Source organism: Trachurus trachurus, assembly GCF_905171665.1.
Source record: "Trachurus trachurus genome assembly, chromosome: 24".
Lineage (NCBI taxonomy): Eukaryota > Metazoa > Chordata > Actinopteri > Carangiformes > Carangidae > Trachurus > Trachurus trachurus.
The window spans coordinates 23,691,566-23,718,695 of NC_139910.1; the positions used below are offsets into that span (position 1 = coordinate 23,691,566).

Sequence of the window (27,130 nt, forward strand, 5' to 3'; positions counted from 1 at the left end):
AGGAAATGTGAGGTGCTGGATTCCGATTAGCTGGAGATCAGCTCAGAATGACTGGTGATTACCCTGTGGTTCAGGTTGATTTGGGTGTCAAATGCTTCCCAGTTGTCCTGTAGCAGTATCTGTTTAATTACAACCAGCCTATAGGCTTCTATTAATCTGCCAAGAGGGTAGTTATTTTTTGGTCTGAGTGATGCCCATAGCCGCTGGGCTCTGATTTTAGACGTTTTATGCTTTTATGATGCACTGATGGCACCTCGTCTCTGGATTTCACTCCGGCCACTAATGAGACACACAAATTGTAGCAAAGTATACTAATTCTCCTCGCACCGATTAGATCAACTAGCTAAAGAATCAGCCCCAACAACAGGCTTGTTAGTTTCCATGCCAGCAGATAGCAGCATTCATCTCTGCGTCTTATCCCTGAAGATGGCCCCTTTGCTTCCTCCCTGCAACCCCCACTCTCCTCTTCCTCCTCCTCCTCCTCCTCCACACACACAAACACTGTCAGAGCTCATGAGATAGACACAAAACTCAACTTTCCCGTTCCTGTGTTTGCCTTCCCCTCTAGCTTCCTCTCTGTTGTTCTCATGTGTGTGTGTTTTCCTTCTTCTGGAACATCAATTAGGTTTCTCCTGTATCATGTCCTAAAGCTAAAAATACCCAGGAAGCCCAGGTTCTTTCCTGGCAGATCGGTTTGCTTCATCAATCAATACTTCAGTGAAAAAACATTCCTATGACACGGGGAAGAAAAATCCTCAAGTAAAGAAAATATTCCCTCTGTACCATCTAATCTAGTTCTATCATGTTTAGTTTGGTTACTTAATTAATCCTTTGGCTGCCTGTGCAGATGCTCACGTACACGCCTGCTTACCTGTATAAGTGAGCATTTATGCATGGCCGTGGAACATGCAACAAATTGGGACGGTGTCTTCATCATCTGCTGTGTCTAGCTGAGGTGGAGAATTTAAAAAGCCTGAGTCTCTGGCTTGTGCTGCTCCAGGCTATTTCTGTACCAACAGTCTCTCCCATTATTTAAATATCACGATGAATACCTCTGTTGTCCTGGAGGAACTGTCAGCACATTTACTGCTGTGCGGTTGTATCGCTGTGCGTGCGTGCATGCGGATATGCACCTGCGACAATCATAGTGTGTGTGTGTGTGGATGGGTTATCCGTGCACACCTCCCACCGGGCCGCTCATTTACAGCTATATCTTGTCCTCGTAAAGTTACACCGTACCTACTTTGACTGGACCTCATTTGTACCATCCAACCTGCTGATGGACAAATTGATCCGTAGTGTAGCAGGTGTCTGTGTCTGTGTGTGTGTGTGTGTGTGTGTGTGTGTGTGTGTGTGTGTGTGTGTGTGTGGTGAAAGCTGTCACCCAGTCAATACAAGTAAGCGCTATACCGATTGGAATAGGAGTATCTGTCTTGGATGGAATAGCTGGGGGGGTTTGCCAGCAAAGCAAACATCACACCCCAGAACAGAAGTATGACACACAACCTAACCCACCCCACCCCGATCCCATCCTCAACACCCGTGTCTCTATTTCAGGCTACACACACTCACACACACTTATACTGCTGTTTTATCTCATTTGCTCACTCCCTCACACTGTCTTGCTGCCTCTCCTTCGTCGCCACCACGTTCTGTCCATCTGTTCCACTCCCTCTTTCCTCACGTCTATCTGCAGCTCCCTGCGTATTCCCACATGGCTTTGTTAACACAGCTCTGTCACACGCACCCGACACGCCGCGTGCCGCCTCGGAGTGACAGATGCTGTTCTTTGGGGTGTGTGTGTCTGTGTGTGTGTCTCAGTCTCACATTCCCACCTGCCAGCTAACTTTTTTTATTTCGGCTAATCACTCCGCCGTAGTCGTATGCAAACTTAAGCTATAGACCGAATCTCCTTGTTGTTTACTACTACTTCTGGGTAGAAAACCAGCACATAGCCTAATTTGAATGAGAACAGTAGTAACGAACGAGAGTTTATATATCATATTTCGCCCTATCTGAAATGATTGAAGTAACATTACTATTTCTGTGTGTGTGTTTTCGTGTTGCTATGTGTTGTATAATTCAGTTTGGGGGAATCACAGTGTCTAGCATCAGTGGTAGCTAAGCTAACGGCGGTAGCAAAGCTAACATCAGTACGTCAACTGTTAAAACCCTCCCGTTGTCGGACACGACATGAAACTACTCCAGTTAGCTCAATCATGTTGTAACTAAGATATCCGCTGGAAAAAATATTTTTTCACGGACCATTTATTGAGTCACTGTTATTAAAGTTAAACGGCTAATCTATGATAACAATTACAAAAATGTGCAAACATAAATAGTAATGTTTGTCCAATAATTGCTTTTATAAACTTTACAAACATCAGATTAGTCTAAACGGTGATATAGTGACATGAAAAATGAGATATAGTACTGGCCAAAAGTTTGGACACACCTTCTCATTCAATGTGTTTCCTTTATTCTCACTGAAGGCACCAAAACTATGAATGAACACATGTGGAATTAACAAAAAAGTGTGAAATAACTGAAAACACGTCTTTTCTTCTTTGTCTTCTCTTTCTTCTTTTCTTCTTCCTCTCCTTCTTCCTCCTCCTCCTCTATCTCTGCCCCCACCAATTTTAGTTTCTTCAAAGTAGCCACCCTTTGCTCTGATTACTGCTTTGCACACTCTTGGCATTCTCTTGATGAGCTTTAAGAGGTGAACCTGACCTGGTTCATTAGTGGAATTTCAGTGAGAATCTACAATGTAAATAGTCATGAAAATAAAGGAAATGCATTGAGTGTGTCCAAACTTTTGGTCTGTACTGTATATATAAAGCAAAACTCTCGTCATTCACTATTGTTCTGGTTTTCTACCCGGTAGTAGTTGTAAATAAAGCGATTCGTTCTATCGAAGGACTCTCTATGAGGCATTGCTATGGCGATAGAAGGGGAGGTCTTGGTCGTGGCCTTCCTCACATGAAGACACTGGCACACGCCCACACATGGACACACATCCACACATGAACACACACACACTGTACCCGTCTTCTTCTTGCTCTTTAACTGCAGCTCCTTCTTACGCATACAGTAGCTACACACCCACACCATCTCACTTCTTCTCTCTCTCGGTTGCACTTGCATTTTGGAACATTCTGACGCATCAGCAGCTCCAGAATAGCCTTTTTTTTTTTTTTTTTTGAAAAGAGAGCCGAATAAACGCCCAGCAACCAAACACACACTTTTGCCTCCACCACAGCCGACTGCTTTTAACTCATGACGTGACTGACAACACCATGGAGCTGCCAGTCAGCCCGTCAGTCAGCTCATTAGGTCTGATTGCTGCTGACGCTGTGTTTTTCACTTTCTTTCTCGACTCCCATGCTCGTGTTGGAAACCAAAGCCTTTTTGTTGCTATTTGGGCTTCCAGGGGATTAGTGATTTTTAATCATTTGTTTAGATGTACATCTCTCTGCAAAGGATTCTCCATCATCAGCTGTTATTTAAGTAGGAGCCAGAGTCAGAAAATAGCATTTGGCGTGGGAAACTCTTATGCCTTCAGGTAAGATTATTAACATGCTGACAGGGGTGCAGGAGCTGAAGAGCCTCATTAATTGCTGTAGGGTATGACTGAAATGCTGTTATTAGTTTCTTATAAAATTGAAAAGGCTCTTAAAAAGGCTGGCTTAATATGCAAGCCCCGCAGCAAAGGTTATCATCTCTCCTCTGAAAAACCGTTGTCTTGTCCGGGGCTGACAGTGACTTCATTGGATGTGAAAGGAAATGGGCAAATCTTTATTGGCACCTTCTCCCTGGAGCGGGCCGGCACAGAGCGAGGTGTCATTGGAGATGTGATGTATTTAAGTGTTTATCTGGTCTGGCAGAGTCCACAGGTGTGTTGGGTGCCGGTTTCCACAGGCACCTCTGAGAGCAAGATTTCTTTTATCACTTCCTTGCACTTATACCTGCACAAACACACGACACACACTCCTTACCCCTGGAGGTGATGCGAGCACACACACGTACACACTCGCAAAGTCTTTGAGGGAGTTGCAGAAACATAGTAAGGAGGGAATTTAAGACTCTGTAATTAGCAGCTGAAATCCCTCTGTTTACCAGGGACCATAAATGTAGTGGGATTTGTGCTGGTGATGCTCATTCTGCAGGGATCAGTTGCCAGCCTCCGGTTACACAGTTACATACTGACATGCATAGTGCAAGGATGACAGGAATTCACTTTAGAGGATTGTACACATATTGAAATGTAGCGCCAAGATTCTGAAAATGCCACTTGGGTAAGTAAGTGATAGAATTCGAAGCATGGTAATGTGAGAGGCTCCTCTCTAGAAAAACAACAGCATTTGTCAGTCGCATACACCACTTAAAACAACCCACATTTATATTTAGCATTAAAGGAAAAAGTAGGACGTACCATGACATGTGGTTTGCAGATGTAAAAATTTTGAGATGCTTAAAAAGCTGTGCCTTCAATATCTGTGTGTTTAAGACCATTGTGGGCAGTACTGTAAATCAGACAGCAGTTATTCTGTAGTGGGCGTAGCCGTGTACTGTAGCAGCCTCCGAGGCTGAAAAACAAACCTGCTTTGAGTGACAGCTGAGTGAGTGTATGCTTGCCACGAGCCAGCATGTACTGTAGTCTTGGCTCCATTTCTGGATTAGCCGGGAGTTTGGGTAGATGGCGTCATCAGAACAGCCCACTCTACTCTTAGAAAGGCTATGTGTGATGTCACAGAGGACACTGTACTTCATGTACAGTACTGTCTACATGTGTGTACCTTAAAGGAGACATATTATGCCCCCTTTCCACAAATTCAAATAGTTCCCAGGTGTCTTAAAGACATGTCTGTGACATGCTTTGGTCAAAATACCTCAAGGACACAGCTCTTTTCATCCTTTCAGAACAGCCCTATTCAGAACGGCTGGCTTCAGTGCCTGTCCCTTTAAATGCAAATGAACCACTGCTTGCCCCGCCCCACCCCTTTATGCAAATTTGAAACCTAGTTACATCACTGGAAGACAGCTTGTAAAACCATGTGGATTTCAACCTAGAGAGCCTGAAAATTACAGATTTTTTTGTCAATTCTGACATTTTGGGGGCCGGAAGGCAAGACAAACACCCAAATATATGGTAAAGAGCCTTCGAAAAGTTATATTTCCATAATATGTCTCCTTTAAAGGTAGGGTTGGAGATCCTGGAAAAAACTGTTCTAGCAGGCCACATTTTGAAAATACAGCATGCACGTGATTGCACGAAGAGCGGTACACTCAGAGGAGGGAGGGAGGGACAGAGATGGCAGTTTGATTGACACATCACAATCCAATTGACTTGAACGTGGCGTTCAGCATGATTGGATGTTTTTACAGGATTGTCTGTTCCACAGGTGACTGACTCTTTTCATTATTGTGAAAAAGCATTTCATTACTTGGTTGCAATTGGGGTTTGAAGAGGATTTCAAGCAATTCATTAAAAAAAGTCCAGAAAGAGATCTCCAACCCTACCTTTAAGTTGAAATACTGCATCATAGTGTTTCTTTTAATTTAATCCGACTTTTTTTTTTTGTACCTATAACAGCGTGTCCTCAAGCACAGGAGGAATGGAAAGTGTTGAAGTGTTAATTTGAAGATTTGTACCATAACGGAGCAGGTGACTCAAACCCAAAAAGTTACATCGCACACGGGTCCATTACCAACTCCACGCTCTAGGAACATAATGTTACAAAATACATGTGCTCACACAGTGTAACACGGTCAACAGCTTGTTTCCATCCAAAATTTGCAGACGGGCACCAGGCTGCTCCCGAACCTTTTTACACATGCTCACACAGAACTCGCATTACTGCACCATCACCTGTCGTAGTGATAAAAACATATTTATATTTATTCTAGCAGTTGAAAAAAACAAAACTGTGCCCAATGTCATACAGAAACATAATAAACTATATATAATACTGTAATACAGTACTCTTAAAAACACTTCTTCTGCATATGTGTGTGCTCGACTGTTAGTGTTTTCTTTATCCTGTGTACCGCAGCCTCATTGAAGGCTATTCCACAAAGCCTTCTTGTGTGGGCACTTGTAAACTTAGCTCAGTGCCTTTTCAGCATAATCTAATGGATTTGTTCTCCAGCGTGTCCTTGTTTCTGAAGGTTTACAAGAAATGAAAAATGTTTTTGCAGGACATGAAAAAACTGTCTAGACTTGGGAGCACAGTGGATGTGCAACGGGCATACACTGTATGCCCACTTGACATCTGAAAAGGATTGATAAAAATAAATTGTAGAGAATTGTGAATATGAATGCACTCTGCCCCCAATTCTAACTTTTCTGAGATAATGTCCTATTCTTTTTTTTTTTTCTTTTTTTTTTCTTTTTACCCTCTTCCTGTTTTTATGTGGAGGGATTTCTCTGGCTGTGTGCTCTTATTCCTCAGCTGAGGTGTGGAGCTTGGGAGATAAGAGAATATTACCTGGCACTAACTCTGCCATTGTTCCACTGGACTAGCACCTTGTTACTCTCCCTGTCTCAAATTGTTTAAGAGATAATACAAACTTATTCTACTGGAAAAAAAAATTGAGGTTATTAAAAGGAGTCACTGTGGAGAGGGAGAAAGGTTATTGCAGAAGGGGTGAGAAAGAGAAAGGGAGAGCGTGAGAGCCTTGTCCCATGGCTCTTACTTGCTCCGTCTGGCTCAGTGGCCGCGTAACAGTCCTCTGTTTGGACAGAGCAGACCTTGTATGAGGGAGGAATAAATGAAGAGAGGGAATAAAATGCATGAAGAAAAAGACTGAAAGGGAGCAGAACAGAGGAGAAGGTCATGAAGGAAGAGAAAGAGAGAGAGAGTCTTTTAGCGGGTAAACAAACGGATGGTCACAGCAGCAGAAGATACAGTAGGGCCAGTGCACCCACCACAGGCTGCACGGTGTATCGCTCGCATCAAACCTTTTTTCATTTCCAACAGCTTCTGCTCGAGCACCCTCCAACGCACGACACTGGACTTCTGCACATGTGTGTCCTCGTCGCATCCTGCCAAAACATTACGTGCATGCACAGCCATTCAGTCGCAGCCTATACTGCTTTTTGTACACTCCGCGCGCGCACACACACACAGAGACACACACACACAGAAGCCGGCATTTCAAGGCGTTCGTTTCTCTGTGAGGCAAAGAAGCAGCGTGACAGACCCCAGCGTGCAGAATAAAGACTTATCCGCTGTCATTCTCTCCCTCACAGACTGGGGGATTTTGCATGGGACTTGCTGAACCTGGTTTTGAGGTTGTTATTTATTTATTTCATCTGTTATCAAGGGCTTGGGGAGGCATAACGTGCCTTTGGTGAGAAGGAGTACAATACGCTACAAACCCCTCAGTGATGGATTTCACTACTCAGATCCTGTGCCGCTTTGATTTATGATATAATATAGAGTGATACGCCGCTCATACTATACACAATAGTGCTATACCCCATACTGATGTAATTCTAGCTCACTGTCACCTCTTAGCCTGTCACAGCCTGCTGTGCTTGGGAGGAAAAAAAAGGGAAGAACCCTCAAATGCACTTCAAGGGCAATTTGATTGAATTAACCAGCCATTAGATGTATGAGATGAGCTGTAATTGCAGGGGTATTTATCTATGCAGATGAATGAGTTTTGACCACAAGGTCATGATACTCCCGCGCTGTTCTCAGGACAGCCTGACTGAGTGTGTGTGTACCTGTTTGCTTCTGTATTGTTTTCACCTCTTTACCGCTGAGCCTCGATGAACACATTTTTTGCTCCTTATGGCGTCGGCGCTTGATGGTGTTTTTTTTTATAGACCTGCTCAGCGGCGCTCATTTCTCTCCCTCTTGTCGCAGTCCTCGTTAATGACTGAGAGAATAGGAATTAGAGGCAACAAATTAGCTGCAGTGTGTTCGTGTCAGTCAGGTGCAGTGGGAGCAGATGCTGTGTGCAGTTTACACGATCATGTCAACATGTTCTCTCCTTAGTTCACGCTGTCTCTTTGTCTCTTCTCTATCTTTAAACCAATCTTTGTCTGTATCTCGACTCTAACTACCATTTGCATAAACGGAGTATAAAATTTCAATATACACCCTCTCTCTCTCTCTCTCTGTCCCTCAGGCCTGTCCCTGTTGTTCCCTCTGAGAGGAAGAGGAAGTGATGTCACGCCACCACCACCGCTTTGAGAGGGACTACCGGGGACCCTGGGAGCGAAGAGACATCCGTCCGTCTGGCCTGCACAATGGAGGAGCCAATCATAGCTGTGCCTCTGCCGTCGTCAATGGCAACAACCGTCCGGGACTCCTTCCCCTCCCAGTCATCCCGTCCCTCCTGCCCACCCCGGTTACAGTTGCCGTGACAACATCCAGCAGCGACATAGCGGTCAAGCGATGCATCACGGCAGCAGGATCGGTGGCTCCGGCGTCGGCCAAGGTAAGAGCTCCGTCCAGAAACGGACGCCGGGGAAACCTGCGTCCGTCCTCCTGCTCTTTCAAGCTCCTTTTTTTTTTAGATTTTGTCTATTCCTGTGTCCACTTCTTAATCTGTGTGGACTTCCCAACTGAACATAATCTCCAACTTTCTCCATGCCATTGAGGCTTTCCAGCTTTGCCTGCTTTCATGCTGTCTTCCAGCTCTGCAAATGTTTCTGCACTGTCCAGCTCATGCCTGTCTTTCATGCCTGTCTTCATGGTTCAACTGTCCCAGCTCTTCCAGCCCTTCCACTCTCCCTTTCTCTCTCTATCTATCTCTTTTCCCTCTCCTTCTGTGCTGCCTCGTGCACTCTCCACCCTTATCCCTCACTCTACTTCTGCTACTCTCCCTGCACTCACTCCATCCAATGCCCCATTCTTGGCAAACCAATTTCCTTCCATCTTCATTTTCTCTCTCTGCCAAATGGCAGGCTTTTGCTGCCTTTTTCTCCTTGGTAATTTTTTTCCTTCATTATGTAAATGACCTCTGACAGTGGCTCAGTGGCTGCTGCTGTCAGAACTGATGGTTAGTGGGTGGTGCTTTTCCAAATAAGCAAATAAACACAAAGGTCCATATCATTACACAAGCACAATATCAGACTTTTAGTTAATATCAGACTTTACGGCTGCACAGTTCATTTTCATTTCCTATTGAAACCTCTTATTTTCAAATCAAACCATAGCTTAGGCATAGATTCATAAATACAGTTCAGAATCAGTTGGTTTTCAGCATGATTGGCTGTGATTGGCTGATTAGCCTCCTGTCTGCCAGCTAGATTTGAACTCCATACAGTGGGTCTTGTGATGCAGCCCAGACGAAGATACACACACACACACAGCATGTTGTCAGAGTTTAAGGTCTTCAGCCATGAGCCGTGAAATGTTTTAAGGTCAAAGTAATCAGACACTTAAAACATCATCACCCTGCTGAACACTGCAGGGGCTCATGTCCACGCCGGCAGTGACGCCACCGTGCCCTAGATAGTAGCCATCAGAAATATAACTCATCCATTGTTAAGTGGTCTGAACACTGAAGAGCTGCAATCAGAAAGTGGTGATTGATTTTTGTTTAGAGAGAGAGAGAGAGAGAGAGAGAGAGATAGAAGGAAGAGAGAGATAGAAAACCCAATACTGATTTGAATAATCAATGTTTTGTTGTAAACACACAATTGAGCTGTCCATTAAGGAAAAATGGTCAAAACTGTAATGAGCTGGTTCATTTGGGTTTGAGATCCCGTAAGTGCAACTTTTAGCATATGATTCACATGGTTTCCATATTCATCAGTTCATTCAATGACCCTACACTGCAAAAACTCAAAATCTTACCAAGAATATTTATCTTATTTCTAGTCAAAATGTTATTTCTAGTCAAAACAAATCTCATTGTACTTAAAATTGGACTCATCACATTAAAAAGTAGCTTGTTTTTAGACACTTTTTACTTCTTTCAAGCATATTTTCACTTGAAATAATCTGATAGTGGAGCAAGTTTTTCTTTCTTATTACAAGCACAAAAAACTTCCTTTCACTGGCAGATTTTTCTACTTATTTCAAGTGAAAATTAGTTTGAAACAAGTGAAAATGATCTAAAAACAAGTAGATTTTTAGGTGATGAGTCTTATTTTAAGTGGAGAGAGATTAGTTTTGACCAGAAATGAGACAAATATTCTTGGAAAAATGTTGAGTTTTTGCAGTGTAAATATCCTGTGTGGAGGCATCTGCATTTGCTCTACCTCTCCTTCCCCTTATTCAGGTTCGCCCTTTCATCTCCTTTGCTGCCTTATACAGTATACAGTAATACACCGATTTCCTCAAGTGGCAGTAAAAGCATGTTTGAGTTTGGCTTTGTTGTTTACGTTCCTAATTTGGCTGTGTATCATATTTATTCTTGAGTTCAACATTTACAGAGGGAAACTGCAGCGCTATAGTCAAGAGCCATACAGTTTGTGTTCTCTACCCCCTCGTCCAGGGATTTGCTCGCTATCTGGCTGTCAGCAGCGTGTGAAAAGAGGGGCCTTTACCAAAAAAGAGTTAGACATTTCAGGCTCTCCCCTGCCTCTGCTTCCATGGATACCATTCATCTTCTTTCCGCACTCCTCCCTGCTATCAGATCATTTGCTTTAATTTAAACTTCCAGCAGATCCATCTGGGATTTTTTTCTTCTCCCCCCTTCAGCACCTTGCCCTCATAGGAGCCTGTACTCTAAGAGCAGAGGTAAACAATGCTCTGGTAATTTAGTCCGTAAGTGCACATCATTAGATAGCCTGCTGAATGCACTGACCACAGACACAGTAAATCTGCTCTGGCACCGTGTCAGCCCTTCCTTTTGTGCAGCTGAATAATTACATACATCCTGACAAAGTCTGGCCAACTCCCACTGTGGCCATTGTCATCATTCAATGGCTGCCAGAGCAATTAGGTGCCTTGCCTCGCACGTGAGAGCACATTTGTTTAAAGGTACACTATATGTGGGAATGCGTGTGTGTGTGCGTGTGTGTGTGTATGTGTGCAGCAGATATTATGCAGATCCTTCCCTAGATGCCACTCTGTTAGCTTCATTCAGGGATCTACCTCTCTACTTTGTCTTGTCTCTGACAGTCTTTTGTAAGTCAGGCAATGGAGACCAGCAGCATTTTAAAAGGGAAATACCCAGAGTCTGGGCTCTGCTTTAATTATGGCATAGAAAAGATGCAAAGGCCTAAAGAGTTGGCCAACACCACAGAAGCCCGTCTTTTCTGTCTTCTTCCCGGCTCTCTGCTGTCCTCACTTGCTCCATCTCTCTCTTCCTGTCATCTTCGATCAAAGCTGCTGGGGGGTCACAAAGAGTGTGATGGACGGATGCAGCTCCGTCTCTGTGGTCCCTGTGTCTCAGCTCCGTCCATGGCTACACTAAAAAGCTGACAGACTGTTATTGATCTCTGCCGGTTGGAGACTCTCTCCTCATACACACGGGGGCCCTAGTAGGGAAACAGTCCAATAGCCAGGCGTGTATATGGGAGTGTGTGCGTGTATGAAAGTGGCGTCCCTGCTCATTATCACTGTGTACCGTGCACATATTAGTTTTAGATATTACTGTGTAGTTAAAACCATAAAAGGAAATTGTCATTTCCCTTGATGTTAAAATTCAGTAGAGCAGGTGTATAATGTTACTGGGTATTTTTGAGGTCTGTTACAAATAACCTCATCTGGTCTGTTTCATCTTTAATGATCAAGTGAAGCACTATCTGGTTTGCATAATGGTGCTGGAGTGTGTTTGTGTGCACATATGTGTGTGTGTGTGTGTGTGTGTGTGTGTGTGTGTGTGTGTGTGTGTGTGTGTGTGTGTGTGTGTGTGTGTACGCATGCATATGGAGCGCACACGTGTAAAGGTGTGCATATGTGTGGGTGTGTGTAGGACAAATGCTGAGAGTGGAAAAGTGCCATCTGCTCGTGTTGTCCATCCTGATGTAAAGCTAACCACATGGAACAGTGAACTATAGTTAATTTAGAGCTACACTTTGTTACACCCCGCCGGGCCATTAATTAATCTTTATGTATTTTTGTGCCACTGTCATGGATATATAGTCACTGCACACACTAAATCCATACTGTTCAGACCACGGCTCTTTCTGTCTCCTGCTGATGAACAGGATTTATCCATCAGCCGTCCACTTTCACCTCATAATTGGACAAGTTGTGACCTGCACATTCACCATGCTGTCAGATAATAATGGAACATTACGAGATGGAGTTGTTTTATAGGTAAATGCAAAGACTAATTGCTGAAAAACTGCCCCTGAAGGCAACGCGCATCAGTGGTTTTGCATGAATTTACCTTGAAAACAACTCTGTCTGGTAACGTTCTGTTATTATCTCATAGTGTGGTGAATGTGCAGGTCACAACTTGTCCACGGGAGTGTTTTGGAGTTGTTGGATTATGTATTTGATAAGTTTGATGAGGAAAACTAAGAAATCCCATTAGCCTCCATAGCGTAACTCTGAACAGCTCGTGGCTCTGCTCCGCCGTTCTTAAAATACCTTGCACCGACAATTAAAGGTAACTAACCTACTGCTATGACTATAGGGATTATGGCAATGGGCCAATTTGCCAAAAATGTTGAACTACCCCTTTAAAATGTGAATAACACTCAACTTGCTAGGTAATAATTAAATGTTTTTTTTTTTTTTAAGAAGTGATTGTGCAGTTTGTTAGCTTTGCAAAAATCAACCACAGTCAGTCCAGGTTTCTGGCAAGTAGTATTTTAATGGCTGAGTGGCTAGAGTTTGGCCAATAAGACCAAAATAAACTACAGTTAATAAACCAATGTTTTTCACCATTCTGGTGGTTAACAATGAAGGTTTATATTCATTACAAGCATGAGGAGGCTGGAGAGATTTTGTGCGTTTTATTTTGTTTTTGGCAAAGGAAATAATTTAAACTCCACACCATCATGCATAAAAAAATATATTACCCCAGACACCTTTTTGGCTGTGTCCATTCACTTCAAGTGAAAGGTTTTGTGAAAGATCTCTGCTCAGTCAAACGGTTGCATTTTAATGTTACAGACTGATATTGAGTGTTAGTGAGGATTTGATGAGGTTTAAACATGGGCCAAAGCCAGAGTTTTTATCTGCTAAAACATTACTCAGAAAGTCTCTTCTCACAGATAGCCCTCTGAAACGTGGATTTCCCTGCACGGTCTAATCCCTTAATATGAAATTTTAAATCCATACTCCTCTGGTATTTAACAGCAGCAGCACTGGACTTTGTATTTCTTTACCCAATCCTTATTGAACGCACATGCAGCCCCAGTTGATATTAAAAGAATATATAGTTGTTGATCCGGAAAGTGCCACAAACTAATGCCTCGGTGTGGCTTTTTTGTTTTTTTTGGTTGTTGATTCTCTGTATCGTTGGTAATTTTATGGACTTTTTCTTTCTTTTTTTTACATCTCATCTGTGTTGAAATTTGCCAATAGACTTTGGTCTCATCTACAGAGCAGTCTCAAGCCAGCAGAGTGAGCTATTTGTTTATCCTGCAGGCACCTCATTAGTATAATGTTGGAAACAAACTTAAAGCAAGGTAGCATTCTTCATATCTGTGTGCTGTGTTCTTTTGGACAGCATGATAGTGCAATAGCAGGATCTTTCAGCTAGGTTCAGTTTGGCAGATTTAAAGCGGCTCTGTAACATTACTCTCTGCATTAGTTACTCATATGTAATTGCTAAAAATAAAGATGCTAATGGAATATGTTGCTTTTAAAGGGTGTATTCAGACCTGTGGCTCGTTTTTCTTTTGGGTTGTTTATGTTCACACGCCGGTAACAGTCCCAAGCAGTCCAACGATGTAAACACATGCCATATGCAAACCAACTGTTCTCTCATTGGTCAGAAATATTACCTGGAAAGAGGAGGACGTTAACAGGGGACAAAAATAAACATGGAATAGAGGTATGGGCCTGGAAATTAAAATCCTGAGTCATTTGTGTAAGTTTTTGGCCCGAACCCGACACATGACCCGAACCCGACACAAAGGAAGCTGACCCAAGTCATCCTAGGTAAATTTTTTTCATCCCAAACGCGGCCCAATTCGGCGTGTCCAGTCTTTGAGAACCATGGGACATCAGCGGGGTCTTGCGTGTTGTGTTGGTTGCTGAGTCGATGTTTCGAAACAACTGCTCAAAACGAACAATATATGTTTGTGTCCTAATGATCACAGGAAGTCTGATTGTTTCTGATCACTTCCTACAGTCTTGTTTATTCATTGTTTACAGGACTATAGGCAGCAGCACTGTCTCAGTGATGAACACTGGGCTTGATTACTTCAAAGTCAGTTATGAAGAGTTTCAGTGTTACCTGTCAGTTGTCCTTGTGGCTACATATTTACTTTGATCTGAGTAGTTGCTGTGCTGTCAGGACCGTTTTCGAAACCACGACAACTAACAGGAGATGACATTATTTAAAGCAAAAACAAAATTCATTTATTTAGATCTACCAAAAATAAAAATTGAAAAGTCAGTAACTGTGGCAGTCAGTGAAACAGCAGCATGAGACTGAATGTTAAATTGTTACGTGAAGAGGGGAAACAAAGAGAAACACTTACCAGTACTATATCCCCTCTATTGAGAAAGTATGGGGCTTGTTCTTGTACTGTAGTACTGGGAACACTGGGCCCAGTTGTTACCAGTAAGAGGAGACAGGGGTAAGTTGAGCAACTTTTCATATTCAGGATCACTACATGAAGACAATTTTAGTTTTGTCACCAACTAATATTTCAGGATGTTGAGCATCCTTACAAACAAACAGAATGAGTGTAAACCTAACTGTGTTGATAATATAGCATGTCCCAAAAAAGTGGTCTGGTGGCGCAGCTTACCCCGTGTATAGGGTATTGTAATTTCAGCATACTGTAGGAGCGGGGTAAGTTGAGCCACCTTTCATCCATCTCCCACCTCCCCCTTTACTCAATACTCCACCTGTCCAGGTTGCAGGTGAGTACAAACTGCTGAGTCCTGCTGCTGAGCCACCAACTCACTGAGGTTTGGAGAGTTTTTCGTTTGCGTTGCATTTTGGGAAGAATCTCTCATCTTTCTCTTTGAAAGTAACACTTGGCTCACTATAAACAATTTTGCCTGTTTCCAGGTAGTATAGTGTAATCATACAAATCCAGAATCTTGATTTAATAATTAGGACATAAACACTCATTAATGTGTATAGGGCGGCCCAGATCTACCATATTGACTTTATTAGTCCCCACAACTACCTCATGTTGTAGCTCACATCTGATGTATAAAACAAATGTATTTCTTTTGGTCTAAACACAATTCTCAGGGAACTTATGATCAACTAAATTCACTTTACTCATGTGGTTCTTACCTTCACAGACTCCATGAAATGATGCCTTCCTCCTAAATATTTGGTCATTCTTCTCATGGTTTCCTAGCCACAAGGGGTGGCTCAACTTGCCCCTACAGTATGCACAACTTACCCCAGTCTCCCCTATGCAACACAGAACACACAGACAAACATTTCACTGATTTACAAAGGCCATAGTGGTAGTGCAGCTCCATCAGCAGCTGCAGCAGCGAGAGGAGCGTCACCGAAGGCCTTTTCTACCTGCTGCTGCTCGCAAGTTCAACACCCTGAACTGTTCCCTGTAAGCCAGCAGCCACTCCATTCACTGCACAGTGTATGAAGTATCTCCTTAGCACTTTCAACTTTTTTTTCTCACCTTTGCAAGAAATATATGCCATATTGCACCGCATATAAACAGCACACAACAATGTGCGATATTACACCTCAAGCATATACGCCGATGATGTAAATATTTATTTTTTAGGGGAAGTAATCATTCTTTCTTGATGTAAATATTTCTTTTTCTCCAGCTACGCTCAATAGGTTCCCTCGATTATATCCTGCTGCTGTAATGATGCGAGTTTTCCCCCCGTGGGAATAATAATTTTCATCATATCGTATCTTACAGCCATAGGACCGCTTGCAAAAACAAAAGGCGGTAAACAATAAAGATGGATAACTTGATATTAACCTTTATTTCGTCTTATTAAAAGCCATGCCCAAGAAAGAGCGTTACTGCAGCTTCGGTTCTGATACCTACCGCTGTTTGATCTTCGACTGATAGGGATTCAATGTAATACCTGCTGCTGGCAGTCCATTAAAGTGGTTTTCCCCAGCAACACCACATGAAGTGTTCTGTTCTGCTGAACACGTCTCAACAGAAAGCACTATACATCAATTTCTTTTGAATGGCTTATTTGTCATACCGCTTTTGATGAAAGGATCATCATCCCATGTCAGATCTCACCACCTGGCAGAGATTTTTCTTTTTCTTTTTCTTTAATGGATGGCTGCTCCACTGCCATTGCCAGTGCATAATTTAAATGCTACAATCGTATGAAATGAGAAAAGCGGCGTAGATGTCGTGTTTTTGCAAACGGTCTGTTTTGAAAGCTCAGGTAAGCTGACAGCACCAATCAATAGAGCTCATCTTGAAACAAAATCGCACATTGTGTCTTGTTGGTCATTGATTTCAGCCAGGTCAGCGCGGCAATAGATCCAAGGCGACCACATGCTGCGGCCAACACAACATGGCATCCAGAGAAACAGCAGGTGTTGTGGCCTCACTCCGACACAATCAAAGAAGAGAGAAAACTCACAAAAACTACGACTCCTGTTGACCTGAGTGATATATATTTTCTTCCAGGACCAGTCTGAGGCATTTGTGTCATTCTCCACGGAAGTGACACGTGAATGGCAAGGCGAGCAAATTACAATGAAATATATTCCGGTCAGCTTTGGAACATCCAACATTTTTAGGGCAGCAGCGGGAACAGCATGTAAATTGACATCGTGCTGCGACTGTGCATCACCTTTGTAGTGCATTAGCTTTCATTCCTGTATTTCTCTATTTAGCTTTTTAGCTTTCCCAGGCTCTTAAATTTGCATCAAGAAAAACTCTTTGTGCGAACATCACTCCCGTGTCAAGCAGCCTGGTAATGAACAGGACTGGAAGATTCCTAAAGTTTCTCAAATCACCGAATCTCTATTGAGGCTGAGGCTAAAAGCGAAGAAGTCTTTTGAAAAACTGGGATAACCTTGTGTCGAGTTGCTGTGAAATATATTGAATATGAGATGATTAAAGTTTAAGAAGGAGCACGCTGGGGGAGCTGGATGAGGGAGACGGAACAGAGACAGGGAGGGAGGAAGGTGTGTGTGTGTGTGTGTGTGGAGGGGGGTGACAGGTGAGAGTTGCTTTTGAATTAGCTTCAGATTGTGGAGAAAAGTACAATTGTTCTATCAAACAGTGGAATTTTTTATCAGCAAGATAAGACGAATCTTTACATTTCCCAAGCAGACAAGCCTCACCATGGGGTATTTAAGAAAAGCCTGCCCCCCCTATGCCGGAGTTCGAGAACACTAAACATAGCAGCAAGAAAGATGATTGGTTCACAGCTTGAATGATAAAACCCAACTGGCTTTTTTTACTTTACACTTGATGCTGTTTCATTATATAAATCCAAGTGTTTAGGCTAAACCAGAAATCATGCTGTCAATGTGTAACTGTCAGGAATCAATATTACTTTGCTCCTTGATGCTTAAATCAAATGAAAATTTCAATATATACAAACTCCAAATGCTCCCATATCAGTAAGAAGTGCTGTGTTTCTGAGGTGCCTTTATCTTTTTTTTTTTCCTGAGGAGCAGAAAGGTAAACAGTCTTCACTCTGCTGCCAGGATTTGATTTATTAGCTTCTGCTCTACGTGTTGTCATTCTATCACGGACGCGCATTCACAGTGAAAATGCCACAAAAATCCATCTCTCTGAAGACGATTCCTCCGACGAAGACCGAGCTGATTGATGAGAACTGCTTTATTTCGCCGCCGAAGCTTTCATTCATTATCCATGCAGCGTCATGTAAAACCTGAAGGCTTTTCGGGAGGTGAGTCAAGTGTCTTCTCTGTGTGACTTTCGGCGTTTGAGCAGTTATGCAATTTTAAATACGTGGGGGCCAGAGGTCTGTTGCGGATTTTGTTCTTTGTAAAGTGGTTAAGTGGTGCACGTGTCAGGGTACATTTTAGCGCTAAAAAGTCATCCCGCCTGACACCGAGCTGAGATGAACCTGTCAGCTCTTTCTGCCGTGTCCGTCTGGTCCAAATGTCAGTTTGGATAAAGACAGCTCCCAGTGGGTATGCAGAAAAAGCGTCCTTTAAGCGTTAGACGTGCCACTATTAAAAATGCCACTTTGCTTTTGCTTCTTCTGATTGAATTTTTTTTTTTTTTTTTTTCCTCGCTGGGAAAACAGGATTTTGAAATTCCGGGCACGCAGCTTCCAAGGAATACATTGGTAACTTGTCTAGTTAAATTGCATACATCTGATTGTGTGACAGTGTATGAACCACGCATCACAATGTTCCTCCTCTGCTATTTTGTTTTCCATTAGTTGCGTCTTAGTTCTTTCTAATCTTTTTTCCCGATGAGCGCAAACATCATCATGGTGTTTGTGGACAAACAACTCCACTGTCAGGCGTCGACAACAGACTCATTAAGAAACGAGGCGGACCTCAAGGGAGCGGAGCGCGGATTAAGCTGTGATTTTCCTTAAGATGATATATGGAAACTTTTGGAGTCTTAACGAGAAGCAGTGATTGTGTGTTTACCGGGAGCAATTGCACAGGGGTCTGGAAGTCTCGGGCACCATGTGGGGAGAATTAAAGCTTTCCACTCGGAATCAGACCAGGCAACGCCGCAGTGATTGCTAATCAAGGACAGAGATACAGAGCCAGGCGTATAGAGAGACGGAGAGAAAAGCATAACGGAGTAGTGAAAGACAGAAAGACAGACAACTCAGTCATGAGAACTGCACACTGTCAGAACTGTCAGAGCAGAGGCACTGTGAAAAGGGAACTGTCAGACCTCAGCATTTGAAATCAGGTGGAGGGAAAATAGAGAGTCATGAATGTGTTGACAGATTTATCAGAAATCTCACACCCTCATCCCACAGTCAGGACATCATCATCATCATCTTTTTTATTATCAACAGACAATATTGACAGCAGTGGTCTTGATTTGAGAAGAGAAAAGAGTCCATACAGGAATGAAACAGTCGGCAGATGCGCGACGACAGCGATGCAACAGGTCAGAGAACAGGTGACAGCCAGCGTTATCTTTGTCTTGTCAATCTCGCAGTGACAGGATGTTCCACAGGTTTCATCCAATCCGTATCCTCTCGTGGGTCCTCGTGCGCCTGTCTTCTTTTCTGTAGGTGCGGGATCCCAGCTGACCTTTTGTTCCAACAATGGAGCTTTCGCATTCATTCATCCCCGCCGCCGCCGCCGCCTGTCTTTCCTATCACAAGTCTGCAAAAACCCTGGCCAGGTCCTGATTCTCTCTGCTTTAGATGTAGCCGGCGGATTTCAATCCTCTCGGAGAAGATTCAAACAGAGAGCGGAGCGGGGTTATTGTTCTAAAAAACATGGATATCTCAGAATAGTTCACCTTTCAGGGTCGCGGCTTTGCGGCGGGTTTGTGTGGTTTACAAAGGGCTGCATGCGCGGCTTTGGCTGGAGAACAGAAGATGGTCCAGTAAGGGCTTGCTCACCTTTTTTTTTTTCTTCTTTTTTCTTCTATTGTGTGTGTGTGTGTGTGTGTGTGGGTGGGAATGGAAATCAGCCTCCTCAACACACCAGCTGTCTTATGAGTCTGGCTCCAAACTGACGGCCTGATGGCTCAATCTAATAACCAGTCATCGGATATCAGATTCAAATCTCTCTCTCTGCTCTGTGAAAGATGAGATGCAACCCCCTTTTCTCTATTTATGTCACAGTGACTATGCAATGCGAGTGTGTGATATTGAAAGAGCCGAGGAGTGCGTTGTCATCCAATACTGTACATCTGCTCTCCCAGCGGTACACAACAAGAGATCTTTGTCTCACTGACTGAGCAGAAACCGGCGCATCGGACTTCACCGCGCAAACAAAGGTGTGTTTGCGGAGAAGTGCGGATTCATCTCGGATGTGCTGTGTGTGCATGTGTGTGTGTCTGCTGGTCTCTGAGTTGCTCACCAGAGATGGTTTTGAAAAAAATTTGGAAGCCTTATCCTGCTCCTCCGATGAAATACTGTAGAAACCCCCTTCCCCACTTTATCACTCTTTGCTTTTTATCTCCCGCCATCACACTTCCATTTACTATTTCTATCTAATTCTTCAGCGCACCCCCCCCCCCCCCCACCCCCTCGCCCGCTTCGACCACCACCGCCCCTCCAGCCACTTCAAACAACTGCTTGTCTTTGTTGAAGCATAGATCCTCGTTCCTGTGTCAGCGTTGCCTCCCTCTGAGCGCGCTTGTGTGAAATTGGATTGCTGATCCGTTGGCGCTGAGTGGCAGAGATGTAATATGGGATAGCGGCAACCGCATGCTCTGATGCTGGAGACAGCTGTTACAGGACACCGAGGGATCACAGATGACGCTTGACTCCTCGTTCCTCGTCTCTTCCAGACTGGAAATGCTCGCGGCAAAAAATCTCATGACAACATAAAGGAGAGCGACGCCCCGGACAACAAACGGGAACGCGCCAGGCTTTCGTCGTCAAGGCGCTTTGCAGTCCCGCGGAAAGGTTGTCAAGACTTACTCCTTTTTGGTTGAAGTGTCAAGGGGTCATCCCCTGGCAATTTGAAGTGGCTGTCGTATTAGATTTACCATTACCATTTGCTGCCACTTCGCCACGCGCTCTCCTGTTTCCTCATGATGGGTTGAAAGGTCTTTGTCAAAGGGAAGAGTGACACTTGACCCAGATTTATGTCCTCATTATCACACATCCGCCCTCTGTTGGCCTGAAATGCGCGTGTGAAAAGTTTATAGTTTGTTCCCAGCTTGAGTTATGTCACTGGTTTCCAATTTTCTCCAGTTTCCACAGTAAAACTAGTAGAAGGCACCGACAGAAAACCCTCCAGCCCTTCCTGCAGCATAGTCTGTGTCTCCATTCTCCATCCCTATGCTTAGTTTGTTCCAAACAAATATAATTTTGGTGGAGATATGGCTAAATCCACTGCTTTCTCTGTCAGCTGTCACCCCGCTGAAATGTCTGAAACGGCACCAAAAGTAGCTTATTTAGTTATATTCTGGCAAAAAAAAACAAAAAAAACCCCCTGAATTGATTGGATTCCAGCTCACTACAGCTGCTGTTTTTATTACTAAAAAAAAAGACCCGTTTCCATCTTTTCTACTCAAAGGATTTCAACTAGAAAACACACAGCCTGAATCAGCCATGTAAACTCTAATTTACACCCATGTACTCGCAAGTGAAGTCTCTATTTATAGAGAAGTGCAAACTAGATGCTAATGTCATACAGCACTAATGTCGGGGAAAATCTTGACACATACTACGTTCAGGTTGCTCTAGAAAAAAAAAGTGTTTGCAGCATATTTTAGAGGTGACTTTTATTTTATTTTTTTGCAGTTAAGAGAAATTCAGTGAACTCAAAAGAGGACTCTTTCTAGTTCAAGGCTGTCATTCATGCATTTATGTAATTGAGCACATCATCAAATGAGCGGATCAGCTCTCTAGTTGTTCAAAGACCCACACTTAGTCCCCATATTCCCCCTCAAGTGTTAAATGAACCCCCTGCCGAGCCTAGCTGATTGTATGTCATTTGGTATTCGACTGATTGGGGAGGGGAAACGAAAACTCATCTCAGCCCTCTTTACCCTCCCCCCCCAACCCCAAAGAGCCTTCCCATCCTGTCCCTTTGTCTGTCCTATTTCACAATTGCACAGTAAAGAGCGCTGGCATTTAAAAAGGTCCACATGTGGAGGGGTTGACATTAAAAGTGCTGCCACCTTAAGGTTAACTCCATATGAAAGGTGAGGATGAATGCGGGCTTTTAAAGCATCGCCCGTGTCACGCGGGATATCAGATATCAGCGAGGGGACGGACGGAGTGGCGTTTAAGATGCACAGGTAAACAATGCGCCGACGGTTCGTCTGGCACTTGACACAGCTTCAGCTCACGCCCGCGGTGCCCCGGTCTGCGGGGGCTCTGCTCTGGGCAGCAGCTACTGTATGTGCAGGACACTGAGGGGGTTTTCATGCTCTGCCGCTGCTGTGCTGCCAAGGCTCTATTTGTGCAAATGAACCTGGCTTCTGAAAGAGTAGTTATGGACATTGCTCTTGAACGCTACCTCGGGGCTGGAAGTAAAACATTTACTCTTTCATTCTTGTTTGAAATAGGTGGACTAAAAGTGCTTGCACTTTGTTTTACTGTAAATAGACACTGACAGCCCTTTCTTTGAAAACGTCTCTGCTCGACTTGGTGAGGTTTTCAGTTGGTTGCACAGAGGGAGACAATAAGGAAGGCTTAAAGAGAGAGGCCTCTTGAAAATGGTCGGAAACAAAATCATTAGTCGATTGACTGCGTGCTGGCCTCCCCTCCCGAGCTGATATCCGGGAAGGATCTTGGCAACGTTTTGTTTTGTGTTCAGTGTCTTTACTGAAGGACACACAACTTACAGTACACAGCGTTTTTGAATAGAGGAATTAATTTGGATTTGGTTCTGGACGACATGTCTCAACAACTATTAGATGGATTACAGTGAAACACTGCAGAGACATTCCCGGCCTCCAGAGGATGAAGCCTACCGATTTCACGGATCCTCTTGACTTCTTCTCAGACGACACCATGACGCTGACCTCTTTGTTTTCTAGCAGCATTCGCAACACTGAGGGTGGATTACCATGAAATTATGTGCAGATATCCCCAGTATGACATGACCCAATGACTTTGGTGATCCCCCGGTGAATCTTTCATCGTCGAGCATCTTCGGGTGATGATTTTAATTTGTGCAGAGCTGCAAGACCACAGTAGTGTAACGATGGGTTTTGCATAATTAGCATAGCAATAGTAAAACTCAAGAGCCGTTGCAACTTAAACAAAACCGCATGAAGTAGAACTATACAGATATTTTGTCATTGACAGCTTTCCCAACCCAGCAGTCCAACTAAAACAAAAAACAACAGAAAAAAAACTGTCCAAAGTGCATTATTATACATTCATCATCCATCGTAACAAATCAGGTTTGCTCTGTCACAAAACAAATGTAGGTTACACAGTGCTTGAAGACAGTGCTTTTAATTTTAATTCAAGAAGGTTCTCATTAGGACAGACGCTTTTCTTGGACTCTGGACAAGTTTTTTATCTTTCTCTCATTATTTTTCCCTTTCTCTCCGTCCGTTGTTCGATTGTCACTCCCTATTATTGTGGTCCAGTTGCTGTGGGTCTTCCCTGTGCACTGTGCTCTGGGGATCTACAGCCAGCCATTTTAATAATACACACATAAATAATAGATATATTTTAAATGCAAATTCTAATGGGGACTTTTGGGGGTGACTCAATCATGCAGCATTTGTGGTTTGACCTTAACTCAGGCTAACAAATTACTGGGAGCTCGGTGTTTCTCATTAGGAGCTGCACGCATCATCACACCGCAAAGTGCTCCTCCACCATAACCATAACCACAGTATGCATCACGTAAATGTTTGCCCTCCATCTTTACAGAATTTAGTAGCTGTGACTTTTTATACATGTGCATAAACACTACATCCTCTGTCGCTACACAGTTTTTGAGTGCAAAGTGCAGGGTTGAGTAACACTTTCTGTGGCATCAAAGTCGTCAGAGTAAGAGCAGATGTGTTACAACAACAATAACTTAACGTTGCTGATATTGAAGCAGGATACAGACAGACACTGACACAGTAGTAGCTATTTTTGTTCCGTTTCTCATTTTAAAATACATTTTCTCAGTTTCTCACTTAAGTTGATGATTATTAATTAGTACAAGTAATAATGAGAATAAGCCCCGAAGGAAAAAAGTAATCTCACCAGTAAAATGATCAATACCTCTAATCAGAAATGATCCATTACATGTAAGATTCCCCCATTAAAAATTCTATAAGCACAGAAATATTATTAGCAAACTAGCAAACTACTTCATTGTGAAACCAGTTACTCATTCTTTATTTAGTGATACATGATGATAATTGAGATAATTACGGCTCTGCATGAAGAGTAATGAGGAAATATTTTACCGTTGCCGCTAGTAAAGTTTCAATTTTGTGGAATTTGTGTGGAGCTAATGAGACGATCAGTCGGATTGGAAAGAAGAAACAAAGCTCTGATACAGAAAAGCAACTTTCTTTTTTTTCTTTTTTTGTGAAATATCAGAAAGTTTTACATCTCATACCAACTGAACTGCTGAAAGAGGAATTACTGGACCCCTGACATGTGGACGGCAGACAGCGACTAATGGATGGAACTGGTTTAACACATAACAACCTACAGTTTTTTCGTGTCTATTTTATGGTTGAAACGTAGCTCAGTAGAATAAAATGTAGTGTAAAACGTAAAGACTGAAAATAAAAGTGCCACAGAATTAAACCCAGGCACAGTAGCTGAGTGAATGCTGGCAGATGGTACTCACAGCTTGGAAAACACTTGATGAACTTCGACAAATATCTCCGTGGTTTCAAGCTTTCATAACATCCATCCCATTCATCCATTCAGTCATTTACTCTCCGGGCCCTGCTAATATCCCACTGAGGGTTACAGGGGCGTATCTGCAAACACTGGATAGAGAGTTAAACCACGGACAGGTCACCAGTCGATAACTGGGCCAAGACACCCAACCTGCGTATGTCGACCGACACAGACCTCGTCGCTGTGAGGCAGCAGCAGCAACCGCAGTGCAACTGCTGTGCCATTGGCGACAATAAAGAAATAAAACAGCTGTGTATCTGGAGACTATTGAAACAATCAATCTGAACTGTGTAACTTCACGGAGACATTTACGGCGTCTCGCGGAAAAAAATCTAAAATGCTTTTCAATCAAAGAGGTGAAAACATTCAGGCAGTGGGTGAAAGTGCAGCAGATATATTTCTGCACTACATTACTGTACAAAATGGCTCTGTTAGGACAGGTTTTATTTATTCTGTTGTGATTAAGGCCATGTCTCGCTGATTGAATGAAAGGTTTACCTCAGACAGGTCTTGACTGAAATTCTCCAGTCTCTCCAGCCGCTCATTCCTGGCTCCAGCAGAATCAATGGCAGAACACAGAACCACCTGCAGCTCCAACTCTCTCCCGACCTCTAAAACACGTCGTAAAAGTCAGCAGCCACGAAAAGCACAAAAACGCAGCTCATCATGCGAGACACAACAAAAAGGCCACACTGTTTGTATTCCTCTGTAATTCTGCTCTAATAACAGCACTGCCAACTATATTGCAACCGTAATCAGATTAGATACTTCTGGGAAATAACAGCTGATAATGTTTGAAGAGGAGGATAATATCCCTATTCAAATTAGCCTGCAAATTGGAATGGAATAAATTGTCTGTTCAACATAACATTTTACTGAGTCTGGAGGCAAAGCAATCCAAAAGTAATTGAAAGCAATTAGATTATGATTACTAAATTTGATTAATCTGGTAGATTACACTACTGGTTGACAATTTGTAATAGATAATCTGTAACAGATCAGTAATATGTAACAGATTTTCTTTTTCTTCACATAATCCCCCACTCTACACATTCAGTGCAACACCATGAACAGAATAGTGGATGTTTTGTATAAATAATATTTGTCACTGCAATATGAAGTTCTACTCTCTGGAGTAGCAACCACTTAAAATTAGCATTAATTAAATTTTATTATTTGGCCCTTAGTTTTACTACACTGTTGAGTCCTCCCAGACTTGGTTAGCAGTGACATCAGCCTATAAAGTTTTTTCCAACAAACTAGAAGTAAACTAATTTCACTATAATCAATCATTGTCAGTGTAACAGCTTTATTAAATCACGTAATTACTTTATAATTGCCTGGTGCTGAAGTGGAGCACTTCTTTACATACTGGGGTGATTACGCCTTAAATTGCCGTACAGGTGTGCAAGCTACTTGTGTGTCCAGAGTGACACTAAACATCATCAGCAGCAGCAGCAGCAGCAGCATCGGCTCAAGAGCACAGGACACTCCTAGCGTTGTCTGTGACTTGTTTAAGATGCACTGATCTCTGTCGGTGTAGCGGTGTTGTCTCGGTGCCAGTGGACTTGGCGGCGCGAGTCGGTGTCGCTCTCCGCCAGCCATGCCAGGAGGTACTGTCTGTCATTGCCTGTCATTTAGACAAAAAGAGGAAGAGAGAGGGAGAGAGAGAGAGAGAGTGTGTGTGTGTGTGTGTGTGTGTGTGTGTGTGTGTGTGTGTCATGACTTGACACAAATGAAAATGTAAGGTATGATTGTTGTATGGCTGCCTGCTTCCTTCCATTATGACATCCCTTGTTCATTTGATCCATTACTGGTGCTATTACTGTGAGCTATAGCCTAAATGTCAGCCCAGTTTGAGTCATATTTCCATTTTGCTCAGAAACGGGAGGATGTCTCCGTCCCATAACGGCGCCTCTCCCTCAACGTCGAGGTTGTGTTTTTTTTTTGTTGTTGTTGTCGCTGGAAATCCTCCAGCTGCCATCTCAATTAAGGAACTGATTTCGAGGGGCCCGTTTGCACCGTACCCGCCACATCTTGAGTGCCTCCTGATGATGCGTCGTATGTCAGAGCAGCGCGTAAAGAGACCGCTCTCAAGGTCAGATTGAAATTGGAGCCATTTCATCATGAGGCATTATGGGAAGTGCGGTGCATCTGAGGGGGCAATAAATATTGTCAGACGCGAGCCAAGCGCAGTGAGTGTGCGGCACTTGCAAGTGTTATTTTTAGAGACGGGATTTATTGTGGACGTGCTTCTTTTTGCAGTGCTGCTCAAATGTAGCAGAAATATGACCAACCCTCCGGTGATGTCGCGACTCGATCGTCTTTTTCTCTCGATGCCATCGTCACGAGTCCTCACGCACCAACTCGGTAGCGAGGAGTATGGGAAAATGTCATCAGCGTAGCGTTTCATTTGGGTAAAAGGGACCTTTAACCGCATTGTGTCAGCAATCGCAATGTGAATAGTGTACATTCAAAATGAAGGATGTGGCTCCTGACAGGTGTGTTAATATTCTTCTGCTGGAAAACACACACACACCACTAGGTTGGCTGCTCCTCAAATGACTTTGCCAAGTTAGTGCCAAAAAAAATGGAAAATGAAGAGAATATTGAGT

The 27,130-nt window shown here is 43.3% G+C and overlaps 1 protein-coding gene across 1 annotated transcript in view; it reads left to right on the forward strand.

Moving 5' to 3' along the window:
* The window catches only part of klhl29 (kelch like family member 29), a gene marked incomplete at its 3' end in the record, with an annotated part of 210,032 nt that overhangs the window by 57,312 nt on the left and 125,590 nt on the right, over window positions 1–27,130 (forward strand). The window contains 1 exon segment of the mRNA XM_084000631.1: window positions 8,140–8,451. Within this exon segment, the coding sequence (XP_083856757.1) occupies window positions 8,179–8,451 (273 nt within the window). The 5' untranslated portion in view covers window positions 8,140–8,178.